Genomic DNA, 16739 nt, shown 5'->3' on the forward strand with positions numbered 1-16739 from the left:
AAAAAAATAAGTACATTAAAAAAACATGACAAATAATGATTGGTGCGTGATTTTTCATTAGTGAATAGAAAATCAAGTACATTATAAAAATATGAAAAGTAATGATTGCATTTTTCTTATAGTTGGGTTTTTTTTGTCTCTTTCAGGATATTCGATAAAATCGAAACAATAAAGAGAAGTTTAGCATTGTCCCGACTCAAAAATAACACAAATTGAAAAATGATTAAATTGTGGGTTTCGAAATTCAACTCCCGGTATAATCTAATTTCCTTGCTCTGTCTGCCATTCAGTGGTAGAGATGCGATTGTAAAACAGAAATTATATAGTTGGGGTTGGCCGAATAAAGGGATATTTATACTATTTTAAAATTATAATGGGTAATAGTACCCCTAGAAATTAACTTTTAATTTTTCTTTTTGAAAAAAGGGTTGTAGTTGAAAGGGTTAATTATGTATTTTTTCCATTTTATTTTCACAAATCTAACTTAAGTACACCCACACAATTTTTCCACAAACACTACTTCTGCTAAAAAATAACTGCATACATTTCTGAACTTACATTCTGCATTAATATAATATGGTGTCTACCTTGCTTATAATCAAATATCAAATCATTGGTATAATCCATATTCTCTAATTAACCAATAAGCAACTAGTCGGTTTCTGGAAACCAGAAGCGCTTCCTCCAGCATTAGCACAAGAAGCTTCAGCTGGTTGATCTCTATATCTAAGATTTACATCTTCTAGTGATATGCCACTGCATGGATATTTTTTGCTACAATTAAATTTCACTGCAACTTCCGTGGCTGATGTACCACGTATGTCTCGATACTTTATGTCACTGATTTTTACACCTGACCCCTGAATATATTTTAAGAAAACAAAAACAATACACATATTAGTTTTCTTGGAGAAGTCCTTAAAAGCTCTTTTTGAAAGAAAAGATCAGTATTATTTGTATTGCCAGAATTCCGCACTTACCTGATGAGGGCAATTTTCATTGTTAGGGCAGTAATTTTGGTCTATAATGATAGGGTTTTGAACGTTAGCCATAACTACATGCTGGAAAAGAATATTTCTGACAAATCCATTGCTTGATCTTGCCCATGTTTTTACTCTCAAACCATTTTGTGTTCCTGTGAACGTGACGGTTTTAACTGTAACATTTTGAACTCCGGGCTCTTCTACGTCCCAGCCTAAACTCCCAATGCTGCACCAAAGTAATTTATTAATATACTATAAAGAAAACTAATTAGGTGAAGAAAAAAACTAGTATGAAACATCCTTACAGTGGAGATTAAGGCCAACTTTAGTTGTAATAAAGTTGACTTTGTTACTACTTTTCCATTTTCAAGAAAGAATAAAATAAAATTGAATCAATAAGATTTCCTGTTGTGCGTTGAACGACCTAATAACTTACTGCTGTTTCAAAAATCAGTAGTAGTAGTAGTATATGTTTAGAAAATAATTTTTGATATTTTTAGTTTAACATAAAAATTTATACTTTGCAGCCAAATACTAAATTCAGATGAATCTAATGCCGCAACATTGGATCTATCCCAGTGTAGAAACTAGTATGTATTGCATACCACCCAAAGATAAGAAAATACCAAGACAAAATTTCTGTGCAACTGAAGTGAAACAAAAATACATTTGATCTTTAATGATGAAACATAGAAAGTATTAGTACCATCCAATTTATGTAAAGGTTACTATTTGAGAAATGACACTATTTTTTCATATTGACTATAATTTTCTCAATTTTTGTTTTAAATTTTGAATTATTAGCCATATCGATTTATGGTAGCGATTTTTAAATGTGTATATGTCCAAATTTGTAGTTAAAATATCAATACTCGTAATAGGAACGCCTTCACATAATTAAATTAGGATAGGGGGATTAATTGTAAATAAACTGTTTTTGTTTTCTTGAAACCTTATTCCATGGCCAGGGCCACATGCTATGTTTTCGATCCATAAGTTGGAGGTGCCAGGGCCAATTGAGATACAATCGTCTCCGGTGCCAATACGGGAGTTCATAATGCTAACTCTAGACGAATATTGAACGTGAATTCCATCGGTGTTGGGACTGTTTCCTGGAGCAGACACCTTTACTCCTTGTAGCTTCACATTCTGACAATTATCTACCAATATGTGGAACATTTGGCTATTTTTGGATGTTAATCCTCTGATATTTATGTTGCTCGAGTTGGAAAAAGTAAGTCCCTGACAAACAAATGCAAATGCATATTGTTAAAATTAATTTTCGACCTCTTTTTTTTTTTTTTTTTTTTTTAAGTTAGTTGAAATTGCCCAACCTTCTTTTCAATTATTCTTTAACTTGATGAATAAAGTACTACTTTTAATCATACCATAGGTCCTTGAGGACAATTGTTGCCAGAGGTTTTGCACGCCCAAAGATTAGCACCTTGTCCATCTAAGGTTCCTCCATAGATGGAAACTCCTGCAACTCTTTCGAATTTGATCCAATTTTCTTCTTTACCAATGACATTATAATCTGATGGAGCTAGTATAGTGCCATCGATGCGTAAGGTAATAGCCTTGCTCTTGCATGTTTCGCCATTGAAATATGCACCTTTAACCAAGTAACTTCCTTGTGGCACGTAAATGGTGGCTGGGCTAGTAGATGCACATGCTGCAGCCCATGCACTCACAAAGGCTTTTGATGAATCGATTTTGCCATTCGATGTTGCTCCATAGGTTTTGATATCATATATAGCAATGGAAGAGTTGAACAACAAGAAGAAGATTGTGAAAAAAAGTGGGAGATGTTTGACTAAGAAACTCATTTTCAGCTTGTTTCTTATTCAACAAGTCACAAGGCTGATCGACTATTAATTGGAGGGTGATGTGGAATTGAAGATGTATATGAGGGGAATTTATAGTCTTTCCATTACGGAGCAGTCTTCATGTGCACAGTAACGTGTAAAAGAACAAGAAAATTAGGAGAGGAAACTATGGGTATGCGCGGTGTGAAGAAAATATTTTTCATGATAGATTGGTAAAAGTTTTTTGGAAAATATTTAATTTAGGAAAATAAATCCTTAAACATGAGGAAAATTACTTTCTTAGTGTAAATAGGGAAACAAGTTTTACAAATGATATTTCATATATTTTTATTTATGTATAAATCATAACAAAAATAAGTAAGAAATCTCCTTATTTCTTAAAAATATTTTTAAATGGTAAACATTTTCCATTGTACCAAACGCACCCTATGTTGATCCTTAAGACATTGACGTTAGGTTTTGGGAAAACGAACTTGGCTCCTCTCCATTACAAGATCTCTCCATTTCTTCAAGTATACCTTTATAATTTTGATATGTGTCTCCTTAATGATCTAATGGATCAAATTTATTTAATTAATTAATACAATTTAACTATGGTAAACAAGTTTCCTTTTCCAAATATTTCTTTAAATAATTATTTTTTTCAAAATTTTTACATTAAGCAAATTCTTTATTGTCAACTTTATACTTCCCGTAGCCTGTTTATTGTGATAGAGGCAAAATTTTAGATTTCGTTTTTAGAATTTACCCTAATTAATTTAGATTTTCTATGTGGGATTTTTTTTTGTTTTCAAAAAATTTCTTTCTCCACTTCAACTTTTTGTTGAGAGTTCAAGATCTATAAATTAAAATATTCCCTTTTCACTTTTAATGCAAAACTAAGTCAGCTAGATGACGAACTTGGAAATATGACAGGAAAGAGATGGATGAAATTTGAAAGGTATTTTTTTATCAACATGTGAAGAATAAAAAATACATAACATTTAATACAATCTAAAGAATTTGAGGATGAAATGGAAAACAAGTTTGAAAAAAAAAAAAACGATTCTATTACTATTGCTAAAAATTTAATATTGAGAGATGATGATTTTTTTTAAAAGATTTTTTCTTTTTTTTTTTTGGTTAATTTTCGTAAAAGATTTGGGATAGGAAAAAGAATTTCAAGATAAATGAATTGTTTATTATGAGGAGAAAAACTTTTTTATTATAATTAAATTATTTTATTAATTAAATAAATTTAATCCATTAAATTATCAAGAGGACACGTGTCAAAATTACGAGGGTATACTTAAGAAAATGGACATCTTGTAATGGACACTAGCCAAGTCCTGGGCAAACTATAATTCAATTGGTCGTGTTGAGGAAGACTTTTAGTCCAAAATCTAACTTTAAAAAGTCCATAACTACCAATTGGATTTCTTCACGTTTAACGGTAAAGTTCGTTACATGAAGACTTTCTAACAGAGCGCATATATCTCATTAATTAATTGTCACATAGTTTAAGAGTTTAAAAAAGTTGAATACTTCTAACATTCATGGATTAGAATGGTATAAAATTTACTAAAAATTACACAAATACATAACTTACGTTTCTAATATTATAAAAAATTTTAATTCCGTAAATATATTATAAAAATCTCAATATATACATAGAATGTTATGTATATGTCGGTTATGTTGTATATTAATAGGAAGAGAGAGTAAAGTAATTAAAAAAGTGGGAGAGAGTGTAATTACTTTCAAAAGGGTTGGTATTTATGTTATTTATACTAAAATTTATCATGGAATTAATTTATATCATCAACCATATTGGGATGTTCTATCTTATCCTATCAAACATGAGATTATTTTATACCACTTTGCACATGGTATAAATTAGTCCAAAAATTATAATATCAGGATTATATAATTCCTCGATAATTTAGTTTATTTAACAAACGACCCCTTTATGTAGTTGTAAAAGCATCCTATTAAGGATATTTTTTTTATGTTTATTTTATTTTTATTTTTTTGGTTGTGGGGGGGGGGGGAGGGGGGGGTAATTGTAAAGGTAAAATTAAAAGTCTAATGTTAATTTAAATTTAAAAGTACGTTGTTCTTTTTGGAAAGAAGTAAAAGAAAAATTAAAACGGGAAAGTAAATATTTATCAAATAATTAACTATAAGCGGTTCAACAAAAGTTCAACTATATATGTGGATATCTTTTTCAACGAGTATTTCTTGAAATTTCAATAAAACCTTCACGTCATACTCACATTTTCAAATTATCAAAAGTCGTTTATCCACTTCCTTCATTAGGTATTAAAAGCTGGTATCTCCTACTCTTAAGTACTTTAGTTTTTAATTAACTAACCTCATAAAATTTTCCACTTTGTTCGATACTAACGATGTTGTGATTTGAATTATTTCTCCTTAAAAAGAAACCTTAAAATCATTTGGTGTTGTTCTCTTTCAGAAAGTAGTTAAACTTACTTCTGTACTGGTAATGTGTCAATATCGTAATATAATTTTCTATATGAAAACTTAATTTGATATCTTAATGTAGGGAAAGAATTTTCATTGGGTCCTTTTTAAGGACTGGTATTTCAATACACTTTTGTGTAGGATTGTTTATTGGGCGATGGATAATTATACTTAAAGATTTGTCTTATTGGCTATCGATTTTTAAATGTATTAATTCGCTAGCGAATTAATAAGATAATGGTTGGTTTGATATCAAACTAACAATTAGCGGATAATTATTGGGTGGAATATTGGATAAATCTAAGTGACAATAAAATATCGAGTGGTTATTGGTTTGTGTCCTCCATTTCTTCACTAACTAAGCTTTTTGTATATACTGTAATTCATCTATTTTATCAATCTTTTAGGTCTGTTTAGTTTTGTTTGCACTATTTTTTAATAGGTTCTAACATAGAATCAAATGAGAATTCTAGACCTAAAATGTTTGTAGAAAATATTTTTTTAATTACTAGGTCGACAAAAAAAATCAAAACTTTGAGTTGAAATTAAGATAAAATTTTTGTAAAACATATCTTATACATAATCTATACAACAGTGATACAATTTTTATACATATCATATACAGAAAATATATATTCTATACAACAATTATACAGTTCTACACACATTTTATACAACAATGATACAGTTTCTATACACTTCTCATACAATAATTACTTAATTTTGATACACATTCAATACAAACTTTAGCTGCAATTATTATTTGGATACGTATTTTATACATCAACTATAAGTTTCTATACACATTTTATATAATTATTTATATATATATATATATATATATATATATATATATACATAGTTGATATAACTATACAATTTTTGTACATATATCGTACCTAGATACATATTCTATACAACAATAATACCATTTTATATAATTGTATTTAATTATTATTTTAAACAACAAAAAAAGAGTCTATTTTTTAGTTAAAAAATTTGTAGCGAAAAAAAAAACTGAATTCTTTTTAGAAAAAGATCGAATGGCCCAAGTTGAAAAATGTTGAAAATGGCCGAAAGACCCAATGACCTTTGAGTGACGTTAGTTTTGCCGACAGGACATTAAATGTTCATAGGCGCAAACTTGGGCCATTAGTTTTAAAATAGACTAGGCTATGCGAATTTCCCAAAATTATAATTCTTTCTGTAATTGTTAATTCGATAACTCATTACCAATAAATCAAGAAAAAATTACACATTATAGATAAAATAATCTAAAAATTACACAAATACACAACTTATGTTTTAAATATTACAAAAAATTTCAACTCCCTAAACATATTACAAAAATGTCATCAATACACAGAATGTTATGTATATGTCGGTTATGTTATGTATATTAATAGGGAAAGAGAGTAAAGTAATTAAAAAAATGGGAGACAGTGTAATTAATTTTAAAAGGTTAGTATTTATGTTATTTATACTAAAATAATTTCATAATTATATGATATGGTTAAAGTTTTAAAAAAGGAAAAATTACCCAGATTAGCTACTATTGGGTTTTTATTATCACTTAAAGCCTAATTTTCAATTAATTACAATTCATAGCCCCCTCTTGCCTATTAATTATTCCTAATTACAATTCATAGCATTTCTCATATATTTCCTCTCTTTTTCTATTTTCTATTATTCTCTTCTTTTTTTTCACTTTTTCAGGGTTTTTTTTACTTTTTTTGTTGCTTTCTCTTTATTTTTTATTTTTTCACTTGTTTCTTTTTATTTTTATTTCATTTTTTTCTTTTTCTTTTTTTCCTTATCATTTTTTTCCTTTTTTTTTTTCTTTTTTTTTTTTTTTGTATTTTTTCCTCCTTCTTTTTCTCTCATTTTTTCTCCTTCCTTTTTTTCCTTTTTTTTTCTTTTCAACTTTTCTCCTTATTTTCATTTGTGCGAACTAGCAAACATAAATACAAGTGTGAACTATAAAATACAAATATAAATGTGAACTGTAACATACAAATACAAGAGCGAACTATAAAATACAAATACAAATACAAATACGAACTATAACATATAAATACAAGTGTGAACTATAAAATACAAATGCAATCTATTACATATAAATACAAGTGTGAACTATCATTTGTATTTTTTAATTATTGAAAAGCAACGATTGATTTTCTTTCCATGAATACTTGTTTGTATTTATTGATACGGGTTGTATTTATTGATACAAATAAATACAACTCAATTTTTTATACAAATACAATATGTACAAATACATATTGTATTTGTTTTGTAAAATCATTTGTTTTATTTGTTTGTCATTGTATTTGTATCAAGTGATATTTGTTTATTTACAAATATGAATGATAATTTTGATATATAAATACAAAACGGTACATTTATATCAAAAGATACATTACATATTTATATATTTTAGAATCAAGAAAATACAATTAATGCACTTACTTGTTTATATACAAATACAATTGATAAATTGTACATAGTCACGACTAAATACAATAAGCAATCAACTTACAAATACAAATATAAAATAATTTCTTAAAAATAAAAAGGTAATGAAGAAAATAGAATACAAATACAATTATAATCCAAATATAATCTAAATATACAAACACAATAAAATCAGAATATAAATATAATCCAATATAATATGCAATCAATTATAAAATACAAATACAAAATAGTTATTTAAAATACAAGTGTGAATTATATAAAATATAAATGATGACGCAAACTAACTAATACAAATACAAGTGCGAACTATTTAATACAAATACAAATGCGAACTATAAAATATAAATATAAGTGCAAACTTTAAAATACAAATACAATTGTATCAATAAATACAAAAACATAAATAGCGGTATGACTACAAATACGATAAATAATTGTGGTTAGGGGTGTTCATGGGTCAATTTGAATCGGTTAGTGGTTAAAACCATAACCAAAATCAATTTAGTCAGTATTTGAATTTCTAAAACTAAACCAAACCACAAAAAGAAAATAACTGTCGGTTTGGTTCTTGTTAGTTTGATTCGGTTATTGACTAGCCTACTCCAACCATCTCTAGAATAAACTCATTTTTTTAACCCCTGGAAAAGAGTATCAAATTGAACAATTTCTCATGAAATATTTGTACAGTGATGGACAAATGACACTATAAACTCTTAAAAATCAGAATAAACACATTAAATAAAACCAACATTGAGATAAAAAGCACTGGCTTTGTATTGTAGGCACTAAGATTATCCAACAACATACAAACATATACATGTACATTCTAAAATAGAGCTTTGTATTCTGTTGCAGTATACTACAAGAAGAGACAGAGTTGGGTAAATTTGAGTTATCTGTTTACTTTATAGACTAGCTAGGTGAGCTAATCATATATAGAAAAGATTAAATAAACAAGGAGATATAAAACTACCATTCGAACCAGAGACCATGGTAACTCGTTTGAAAGATTCTTTGTTTATGTGACCGAAGATAAAGCAACATATGGATTATAGTTTCAGTCATCATTCATGTCATCTCTCTTGGGTTATTCACAAACCATACATCAATAAAAATTCAGTAACATTTAATAAAGCCCCTTTGCACCATTGCCTGGCTAAAGTTCCATCCCATGAAACTTTGGGATTTTATTATAGAATAGAATTAGATTTAATCACCGAAAACATTCCACAAAAATGAAGAGAAGAATACACTACAAAAGAGAGCGTAAACGAGATATAGGGGGTTAAGAAACTAAACAAGAAAATATTGCAATATTTGAGCTAGCCGAGACTCTAGAAAACATGGCACAAGTATAATCAACAGGAAGAAAGTGAAACACTTGTAGTTGCATGGACCATCAACACAAAACAAACGAGAGGGAAAACCCCTTCACTTGGTAACTCTTAGCCTAGGACTATAAGAGCCCCCCTCTTCCAAATTTAGTTCAATTTTGCATAATCCACTGGTCGCAAACAACTAAACAAAAGAACGACAATGATTTATACAATTGCTTATAATTAAAGGTACGGATGACAGGAAACGGAAGAAAAAATCATTTAAAAAAACTAATTGCATGTCATGCACTCCTCTAAATACTTGTATAAAATTAAAATTAGCTAAGGTAGCTAGAATAAAAAAAACTAAAAATTACCTTCCCAAACTTTAATAATCTTGTATTTAAAGTTTTCACTTCCCAAGCTTAATCTTTATTTTTGCTTTTCTTTGTGAGATGAAAAACTGAAAAGAATTTTTTTTTATCGTTTGCTTTCTATGAAGAACAACAGAAGCTAATGCGGCGCTGCCTTTCAATGAAGAACAAAAACAGCAGTTGATGTACTATGTAATGTGAAAGCTAAAGTAGAAAAAGTGAGGTAGGGACCGCAGGATTAGCTTATTAGTAATAGTAGGAAGAGTTGGGCTTGGGTTTGGGGCTTTGGGCAATTGGGCTAAAGTATTAGTTGGGCTAGACATAGATTAAAATTTAGTTTAAGATTAAATTTAATAAAATGTTTATATTTTATTTATAAATAATTTAATATATATATAAAAAATTTATCGGTTCGGTTTTGTTATTTTCACGGTTTTTTTTAAGTAAAACTATAACCAACCAAAGAGCATCAATTTTTTAAAATTTAAAACCAAACCTAACTAAACCAAACCAAACATCGGTTTTTTAACCTGTTTGGTTCGGTTTGCTGTTCGATTTGTTTTTTAACCAAATCCATGAACACACCTAATCATGGTATTTACGTTATTACGTTATCATCCATGACTTGTGCTGGACTAGTCATATTATTCGAAAATACAAAAAATATAAAATAGAATAAAAAATAATAAAGAAAATAAGTACAAAAAAAATCAAAGAAGAAAGACAAATAGAAGTTAGAGACTAAAGAGAGAAGAAAAATAAAAAATAAAAAGAAAGAAATGAAAAAAAATATAAGTAGGAAAAAATTGAAAAAAGAAGAAGAAAAAACGAGAAAAACACAAAAATAAAAAAATATCAAAAAAAGATAATCGTAGTGTTAGGAAAGAAAATATTCAATTCAACGAGATAAGCATGATTGAGATGTTTTTTCTTTTTAAAAATATTGAATTCTATTTTTGGTGCAACTAAACAGGGACTGTATTCATATTTTATATGAATACATACTATCTGTAAAACAGAATACAACGGGCATAAATCGAATACAGCGGCCATAAATAGTAATTATGTAAAATGTGGCTATGGAAGGTGGGTTTTATAGCAAAATGCTACTAAATCCGAAAGATTCCCTTTAAAAAATTACCATTCATAGTTACTTGTTAGTTATAAATTGTTTTCTTGTGGGCCCCTATATATAATTATAATTTGTAATGTATATATCAAATAATACTTTTTCTTTCCTCCTAATTGATTTTTCTCTCTCTCTCTCTTAGCTGATTGGAGGGTTTAGCGGTAGTACGTAATTCACGCATATTGAATATATATCAAAAAATATTTTTCTCTCAAATCTCCTGATTTTTTGTGTTTCACCTACTCATGCATCGTGTTTTTTCATTAAAGATTACTTGGAGCAATTTATCATCCCTAAATTTCTGCGGAGATATCATTTGAAGATTTTTATTTGAAAATTTTTGTGCTAATTTTTTCTTTTTTTTACGGATATATAGATTTGTTTTCCTTTGTTTTTATGGTACTCTCTACATTAGCCACTAATTTTATTCAAATTTCATCTATTTACAGTGTTAATTAGGTCTTCAAATAACCAATTTATTGTGTTAATTAGGTCTTCAAGTAACCAATTTCTTGTTACTAGCTACTATAATTTTTGCATTTGTATATTTTTATATACATATGAATGTATTAGATGCATGTTTTTCATTGATATATGTAGATTTTTGTATAACTATATATGTATACAAGTTTGTTCTGTGTTGTTACATATATACATACGTACATGCATATACATTATGCATATGTGTATACATATGTTCTATATTTGTGTATATACACATATGCATATCTATATATATGAACATACATATGCATATAAGTATAATTATTTCTATATACATACGTTGATTTTTGTATATTGTGTATCATATATTAGAATGAGTATTAGCTAATTAGGATCCTAATATACATATGTTTGATTATTTAATTATATATGTATAATATTATACGTTTATATAATGTATTGTTGATATGCATATGTATATAGTATATATTATACATTATACATACAACAACAACAACAAACCCAGTGTATTCCCACCTAGTGGGGTCTGGGGGGGGGGGGTAAGATGTACGCAGTCCATACCTCTACCTCTAAAAAAGTAGAAAGGTTGTTTCCGATAGACCCCCGGCTCAAGTCACGAGATACCACACAAACTCATAGTAAAGCACAAAACTAGATTACATAACATAAATACGACACCCATAAGTATTAGAAAACAGAGGAAAGCACACAGATTCGTAATAAAACATGGAACACTGAATCATAACAAGAATACAACCCCCACCAAGTAATTCCCTATACTAGCGACCCAAACCGGCCCTAGTCTTCTGCCCTAATTTGCGTCCTCCAGACCTTCCTATCTAGGTTCATGTCCTCGGTCAGCTGTAACTGCTCCATGTCCCGCCTAATCACCTCACCCCAGTACTTCTTCGGCCTACCCCTACCCCGCCTAAAACCATCCAACGCTAGCCTCTCACACCTACGAACCGGGGCATCCATGCCCCTCCTCTTCACGTGTCTGAACCATCTCAATCGGGCTTCCCGCATCTTGCACTCCACTGGAGTCACACCAACCTTTTCCCGAATAGTCTCATTCCGAATTCTATCCCCTCTAGTCAGCCCACACATCTAGCGCAATATCCGCATTTCTGCCACCTTCATTTTTTGGATGTGGGAGTTCTTAACTGGCCAACACTCCGCTCCATACAACATGGTCGGACGGACTACCACCCTGTAGAATTTGCCTTTCAGCTTGGGCGGCACCTTCTTATCACACAACACCCCCAACGCGAGCTTCCACTTCATCCATCCCGCCCCAATACAGTGCGAGACATACTCGTCAATCTCACTGTTACTCTAGATCACGGACTCGAGATACTTGAAACTATCCCTCTTACATACCTCCTATGATTCCAGCTTCACTACTACCTCATTCTCCCGCCTCACGTCATTAAACTTGCATTCCACATACTCTTTCTTGCTTCTGCTCACCCTGAACCCTTTAGACTCAAGAATTTGCCTCCACACCTCTAATTTGTCATTCACACCCCCTCGAGTCTCATCTATCAGAACTACATCGTCTGCAAAAAACATACACCAAGGCACCTCTCCTTGAATACGCCGCGTCAACACATCCATCACCAACGCAAACAAAAAGGGACTAAGAGTAGATCCCTGATGCAATCCTGTCAAGACAGTGAAATGCTCTGAGTCTCTTCCCGCCATCCTCACCTGAGTTTTCGCTCCATCATACATATCCTTAATTGCTTTGATATATGCCAGCGGTACTCCACTCATCTCCAAGCATCTCCAAAGCACCTCCCTGGGGACTTTGTCGTAAGCCTTCTCCAGGTCGATAAACACCATGTGCAGGTCCTTCTTCCTTTCCCTATACTGTTCCACCAACCTCCGCACTAGGTGAATTGCCTCCGTCGTCGAGCGGCCAGGCATAAATCCAAACTGGTTTTCTGAAATAGACACTATCCGTCTCAGCCTCACCTCGACCACTCTCTCCCAAATCTTCATAGAGTGACTCAATAACTTAATCCCCCTATAGTTATTGCAACTCTGGATGTCACCCTTATTCTTATAGAGCGGGATCATGGTACTTCACCTCCAAGCCTCGGGCATCTTTGCCGTCTTGAAGATTTCATTAACAATCCAGTTAACCACCTGGATTGTACATTATACATAATTATAAAATTCAAATGTGTCTGTATATATAACTGTGTATATAAAATTCAATTGTGAAGTATAATTGATTTGTATATGTTTGTAAAAAAGGAGTTAATTATGGAGGAGAATCACTAGCATTTTTTGTTATATAGAAGGAGAATATTAGGAAAAGTTAGAGATATAATGAACATTAATTACTCTTTCTTTCCTTTTAAATTAATATTAATTATATCATATAAATGAATCCTAAATACATTTGGTCACTAACTAATGTCCAGGGGCGGACTTACATTCATTTGTGGGGTACTCCGGCACCCACTAAACTCGGCACGGAATAGGTAAAAGTACATAGAAAATATATGAAAATAGGTATATAATATAAAAAAATACCCATTAAAACAAAAAGTTGGTTGGGTGCTTTGGCATTATTTGACTTTAAGGTTTTTCACTTGAAGGGATGTCCTGGGTTCGAACCTCATTGATGTGAAGTTTTTCCCTATTTATGGGGAAATGCTCTATTTTCACCTTTAACTATACATAATGCTGAGACACACCCCAACTTAAAGGGGGTCTTATTAGCTCCTGGACTAATTAAAGGCAACCTTAGTGCCTATGTGGAACATACGTGGATGTTCAGTGTGTTGGTACACGTATGTGCCACATAGGCACTAAGGTTACCAAAATACAATTTTAATTATTCTAGAGGGGTGATAGGATCCTCCTAAAGTTCGGGTGTGTCTCAGCAATTTTGTGTATAGTTCAAGGTGGAAACTGAGCACTTTCTCTCTCTATATTTAATTACAAAATGATCTCTTTATCTATCTAAGGAAATATAATCTCATTTATCTAAGGAAACATATCTATGTGATTGTACAATCATGTGATTGGAGTATGAATCTATATATATACTAGTTACTAATAGCCCATGCAAGGCACAAGCCCAACAAATATTTTCTTAGAATTTATTTTAATTATTGTAATTTATAGTATTTTTTTCTTACATATTTTTTAAAAATATATAACAAATTATTTCTTTTAGTTATTTTAAGTTGTTAACTATTGTAATTTATAATCAGTTTTATGTAATTTTTAAATGATTAGATGATCATAATAATTAATTATGGGTAATATTATAGTAAAATTATGATTGAAGCAGCAAAGCAAATATGTCTTAATGACTCACAACAACTAATTAGAAGTGATATAGCAAAATTAATATAAAAAATACTTGTGAAAATTTCTAAATGGTCATAATAATTAATTAGGAGTGACATAGTAAAATCACGATTGAAACAGTGAAGCAGACATGTCTAATTAGAAGTGATATAACAAAATTACTATACAAAAATATTTAGGTGAAGCAGCTGAAGCAGACATGTCATAAATATCTATTTTACTTTATTTTAATTAAATATTATTAATTTTATAATACATAATAAACTTATAATAATTAATTAGAGATGATATAATAAAATAACTGAGGAAGCAACTTATGAAACAGGCAGGATCATAAATATCAATTTTATTTTTTATTAAATATTATTAATTTTCTAATACATAAATGACTTATAATAATTAATTAGAGATCACATATAAAATCACGGAGGAAGCAGCTCATGAAGCAGACAGGAGAAGCAGGCATGTTGACAGAGACCTACCTGCTTCTCTTGCCTTTGCCTCTTATTAAATTAATAAGTTTCTAATACACAAATAACTTATAATAATTAATTAGAGATGGTATAATTAAATGACAGGGGTGGGTCAACGATGAGGCTACTAAAGCCTTTGCTTTAAGCCACCAAAATCTCAATGTCTCAAAAAATTTTAATTGTTAATTTTATGATTTTCTTTTCTTTTTGAGAATATTGAAAGAGTAAAAAAAAACCTATTATCATTCAATAGAAATATTTTAAAACTTTGAACTAAAATACTCATATTTTTATAATAATAAATAATATATTTAAATTAACATCAAAGGTAATATATTGAAAACGCATGGTTAATGTCTTATTAACTTGAATCAATCGTTACTATTATAAATAACAATATTACTATGTGATATTACACTAAAAAAAAAAATTATGAAAAAATATGCAAAATTAACATTAGTTTCTTATTTATTACGTATATGCATATTTTTATGGCCTTAAATTAAAATTTGGCTTTAGACTACTTATTTTATTGAGGCGTTCCTGTAAAATGACGGAGGAAGCAGCTTATGAAGCAGAATAGATCATAACTATCTATTTTATCTTTTTTATTAATATGAGTATTAATTTTTTAATACATAAATAACTTATAATAATTAATTAGAGATACATAATAAAATCACGGAGGAAACAACTTTTGAAGCAGGAAGGAGAAGCAGGCATATTGACGAAGACTTTCCTGCTTCTCTTTCCTTTTGCCTCTTATAGGATATATATATATCCTTTATTATAAAAGTTTAATATATAAATATGTATATATATATATATATGTATATATATATATATATATGTATATATATATATATGTATATATATATATATATATCCTTTAATATAAAAGTTTAATGTTTTTTTATTTTCGTTACTCATGACCTTTGATGATCATAATTCCTTTCATGATATCATTTCATATTTCATATTGTTGTCCTATAAATAGAAGCATTATAAGTCTTCTTTCCCCCATCAACAAAGTTAAGAATATTTCATTCACTATATATTTTTTAAACATACATATATTCTATTTAAAAAATTTATTTGTGTACCTTCTAAAATGTCCTCCTTATTCTTCTCTTTTGAGTATGTTGTTGTTGGTTTTTTTCTTCTTCATGAATTGTTCTTTTGGCATTTTAATTGATTTGCTTTATACTAAATTTGTTATTATTATTATCCTATATTATTTGTAACTTCTAAGAAAGAACATGTATGAGTAAATCTATTTTCTTACAATTCTTTTCTTTTGGGTATGTTGTTATTTTTTCTTCTTCTTCTTCATGAATTATTTTTTTGGCATTTTAATTGATTTGTTTTATACTAAATTTGTTATTATTAATATCCTATATTATTTGTAACTTCTAAGCAAGAACATGTATGAGTAAATCTATTTTCTTACAATTCTTATTCATAATGTATTAATTTTTGTGATGTATAACTTTTTACAGGGATAAGAAGAAAATCAAATAGCGAACGGATGAAATGAAGATGAAATAATGACTGTGAAGATTTGAGGAGTAGGACATAAGAACCACTTGACGCGAAAGTCTTTTGTAGAATTCTACATACACACACACACACATATATATATATTTGTTTGTTTTCTTTAAATACATTGAATTACTACACATAATTTGTTCACTTTATTTACTGTTATACTAAAAATAGATATAAATGAAAAACATAGATAAAATGATGTAACGACTTTTTTGACATTTTTTCTCATTTCTTTCGATTAGTTTATTTTACAAAATCATGCCCTTAATTCATACATTCAATTACATAATTCTAATCTTAAATATTAGTAATGTTCATAACTCTCAAGTCTTTCATATTCATCACCCTCGCTTA

General features: G+C 29.4%; 1 protein-coding gene and 1 pseudogene across 1 annotated transcript; one reads left to right on the plus strand and one right to left on the minus strand.

Annotated features, from left to right (window-relative positions):
* Nucleotides 1–135: 135 nt before the first annotated feature.
* Nucleotides 136–232, plus strand: LOC124898390 (annotated as a pseudogene).
* Nucleotides 233–434: 202 nt separating this feature from the next.
* LOC107869773 (polygalacturonase) lies at nt 435–2872 on the minus strand. Its single transcript, XM_016716214.2, has 4 exons — nt 2372–2872; nt 1936–2225; nt 981–1209; nt 435–860 (listed from the first exon to the last, which is right to left on the minus strand). Exons 1-4 carry the CDS (start codon nt 2807–2809, stop codon nt 633–635), a joined length of 1185 nt encoding a protein of 394 aa, XP_016571700.1. The 5' UTR covers nt 2810–2872; the 3' UTR covers nt 435–632.
* Nucleotides 2873–16739: the final 13867 nt, after the last annotated feature.

This window comes from Capsicum annuum, chromosome 4, assembly GCF_002878395.1.
Source record: "Capsicum annuum cultivar UCD-10X-F1 chromosome 4, UCD10Xv1.1, whole genome shotgun sequence".
NCBI classification, from domain to species: Eukaryota; Viridiplantae; Streptophyta; class Magnoliopsida; order Solanales; family Solanaceae; genus Capsicum; species Capsicum annuum.

Bases quoted from the DNA above. Each gene is read 5' to 3' on its own strand.
- LOC107869773 (XM_016716214.2), bottom strand. From the start codon at position 2,809: ATGAGTTTCTTAGTCAAACATCTCCCACTTTTTTTCACAATCTTCTTC. The intron at 2,226-2,371 runs GTATGATTAAAA...TTTGTTTGTCAG, and splicing joins ATTGTCCTCAAGGACCTATG to GGACTTACTTTTTCCAACTC. The intron at 1,210-1,935 runs GTTTCAAGAAAA...ACTTTGGTGCAG, and splicing joins GGCCCTGGCCATGGAATAAG to CATTGGGAGTTTAGGCTGGG.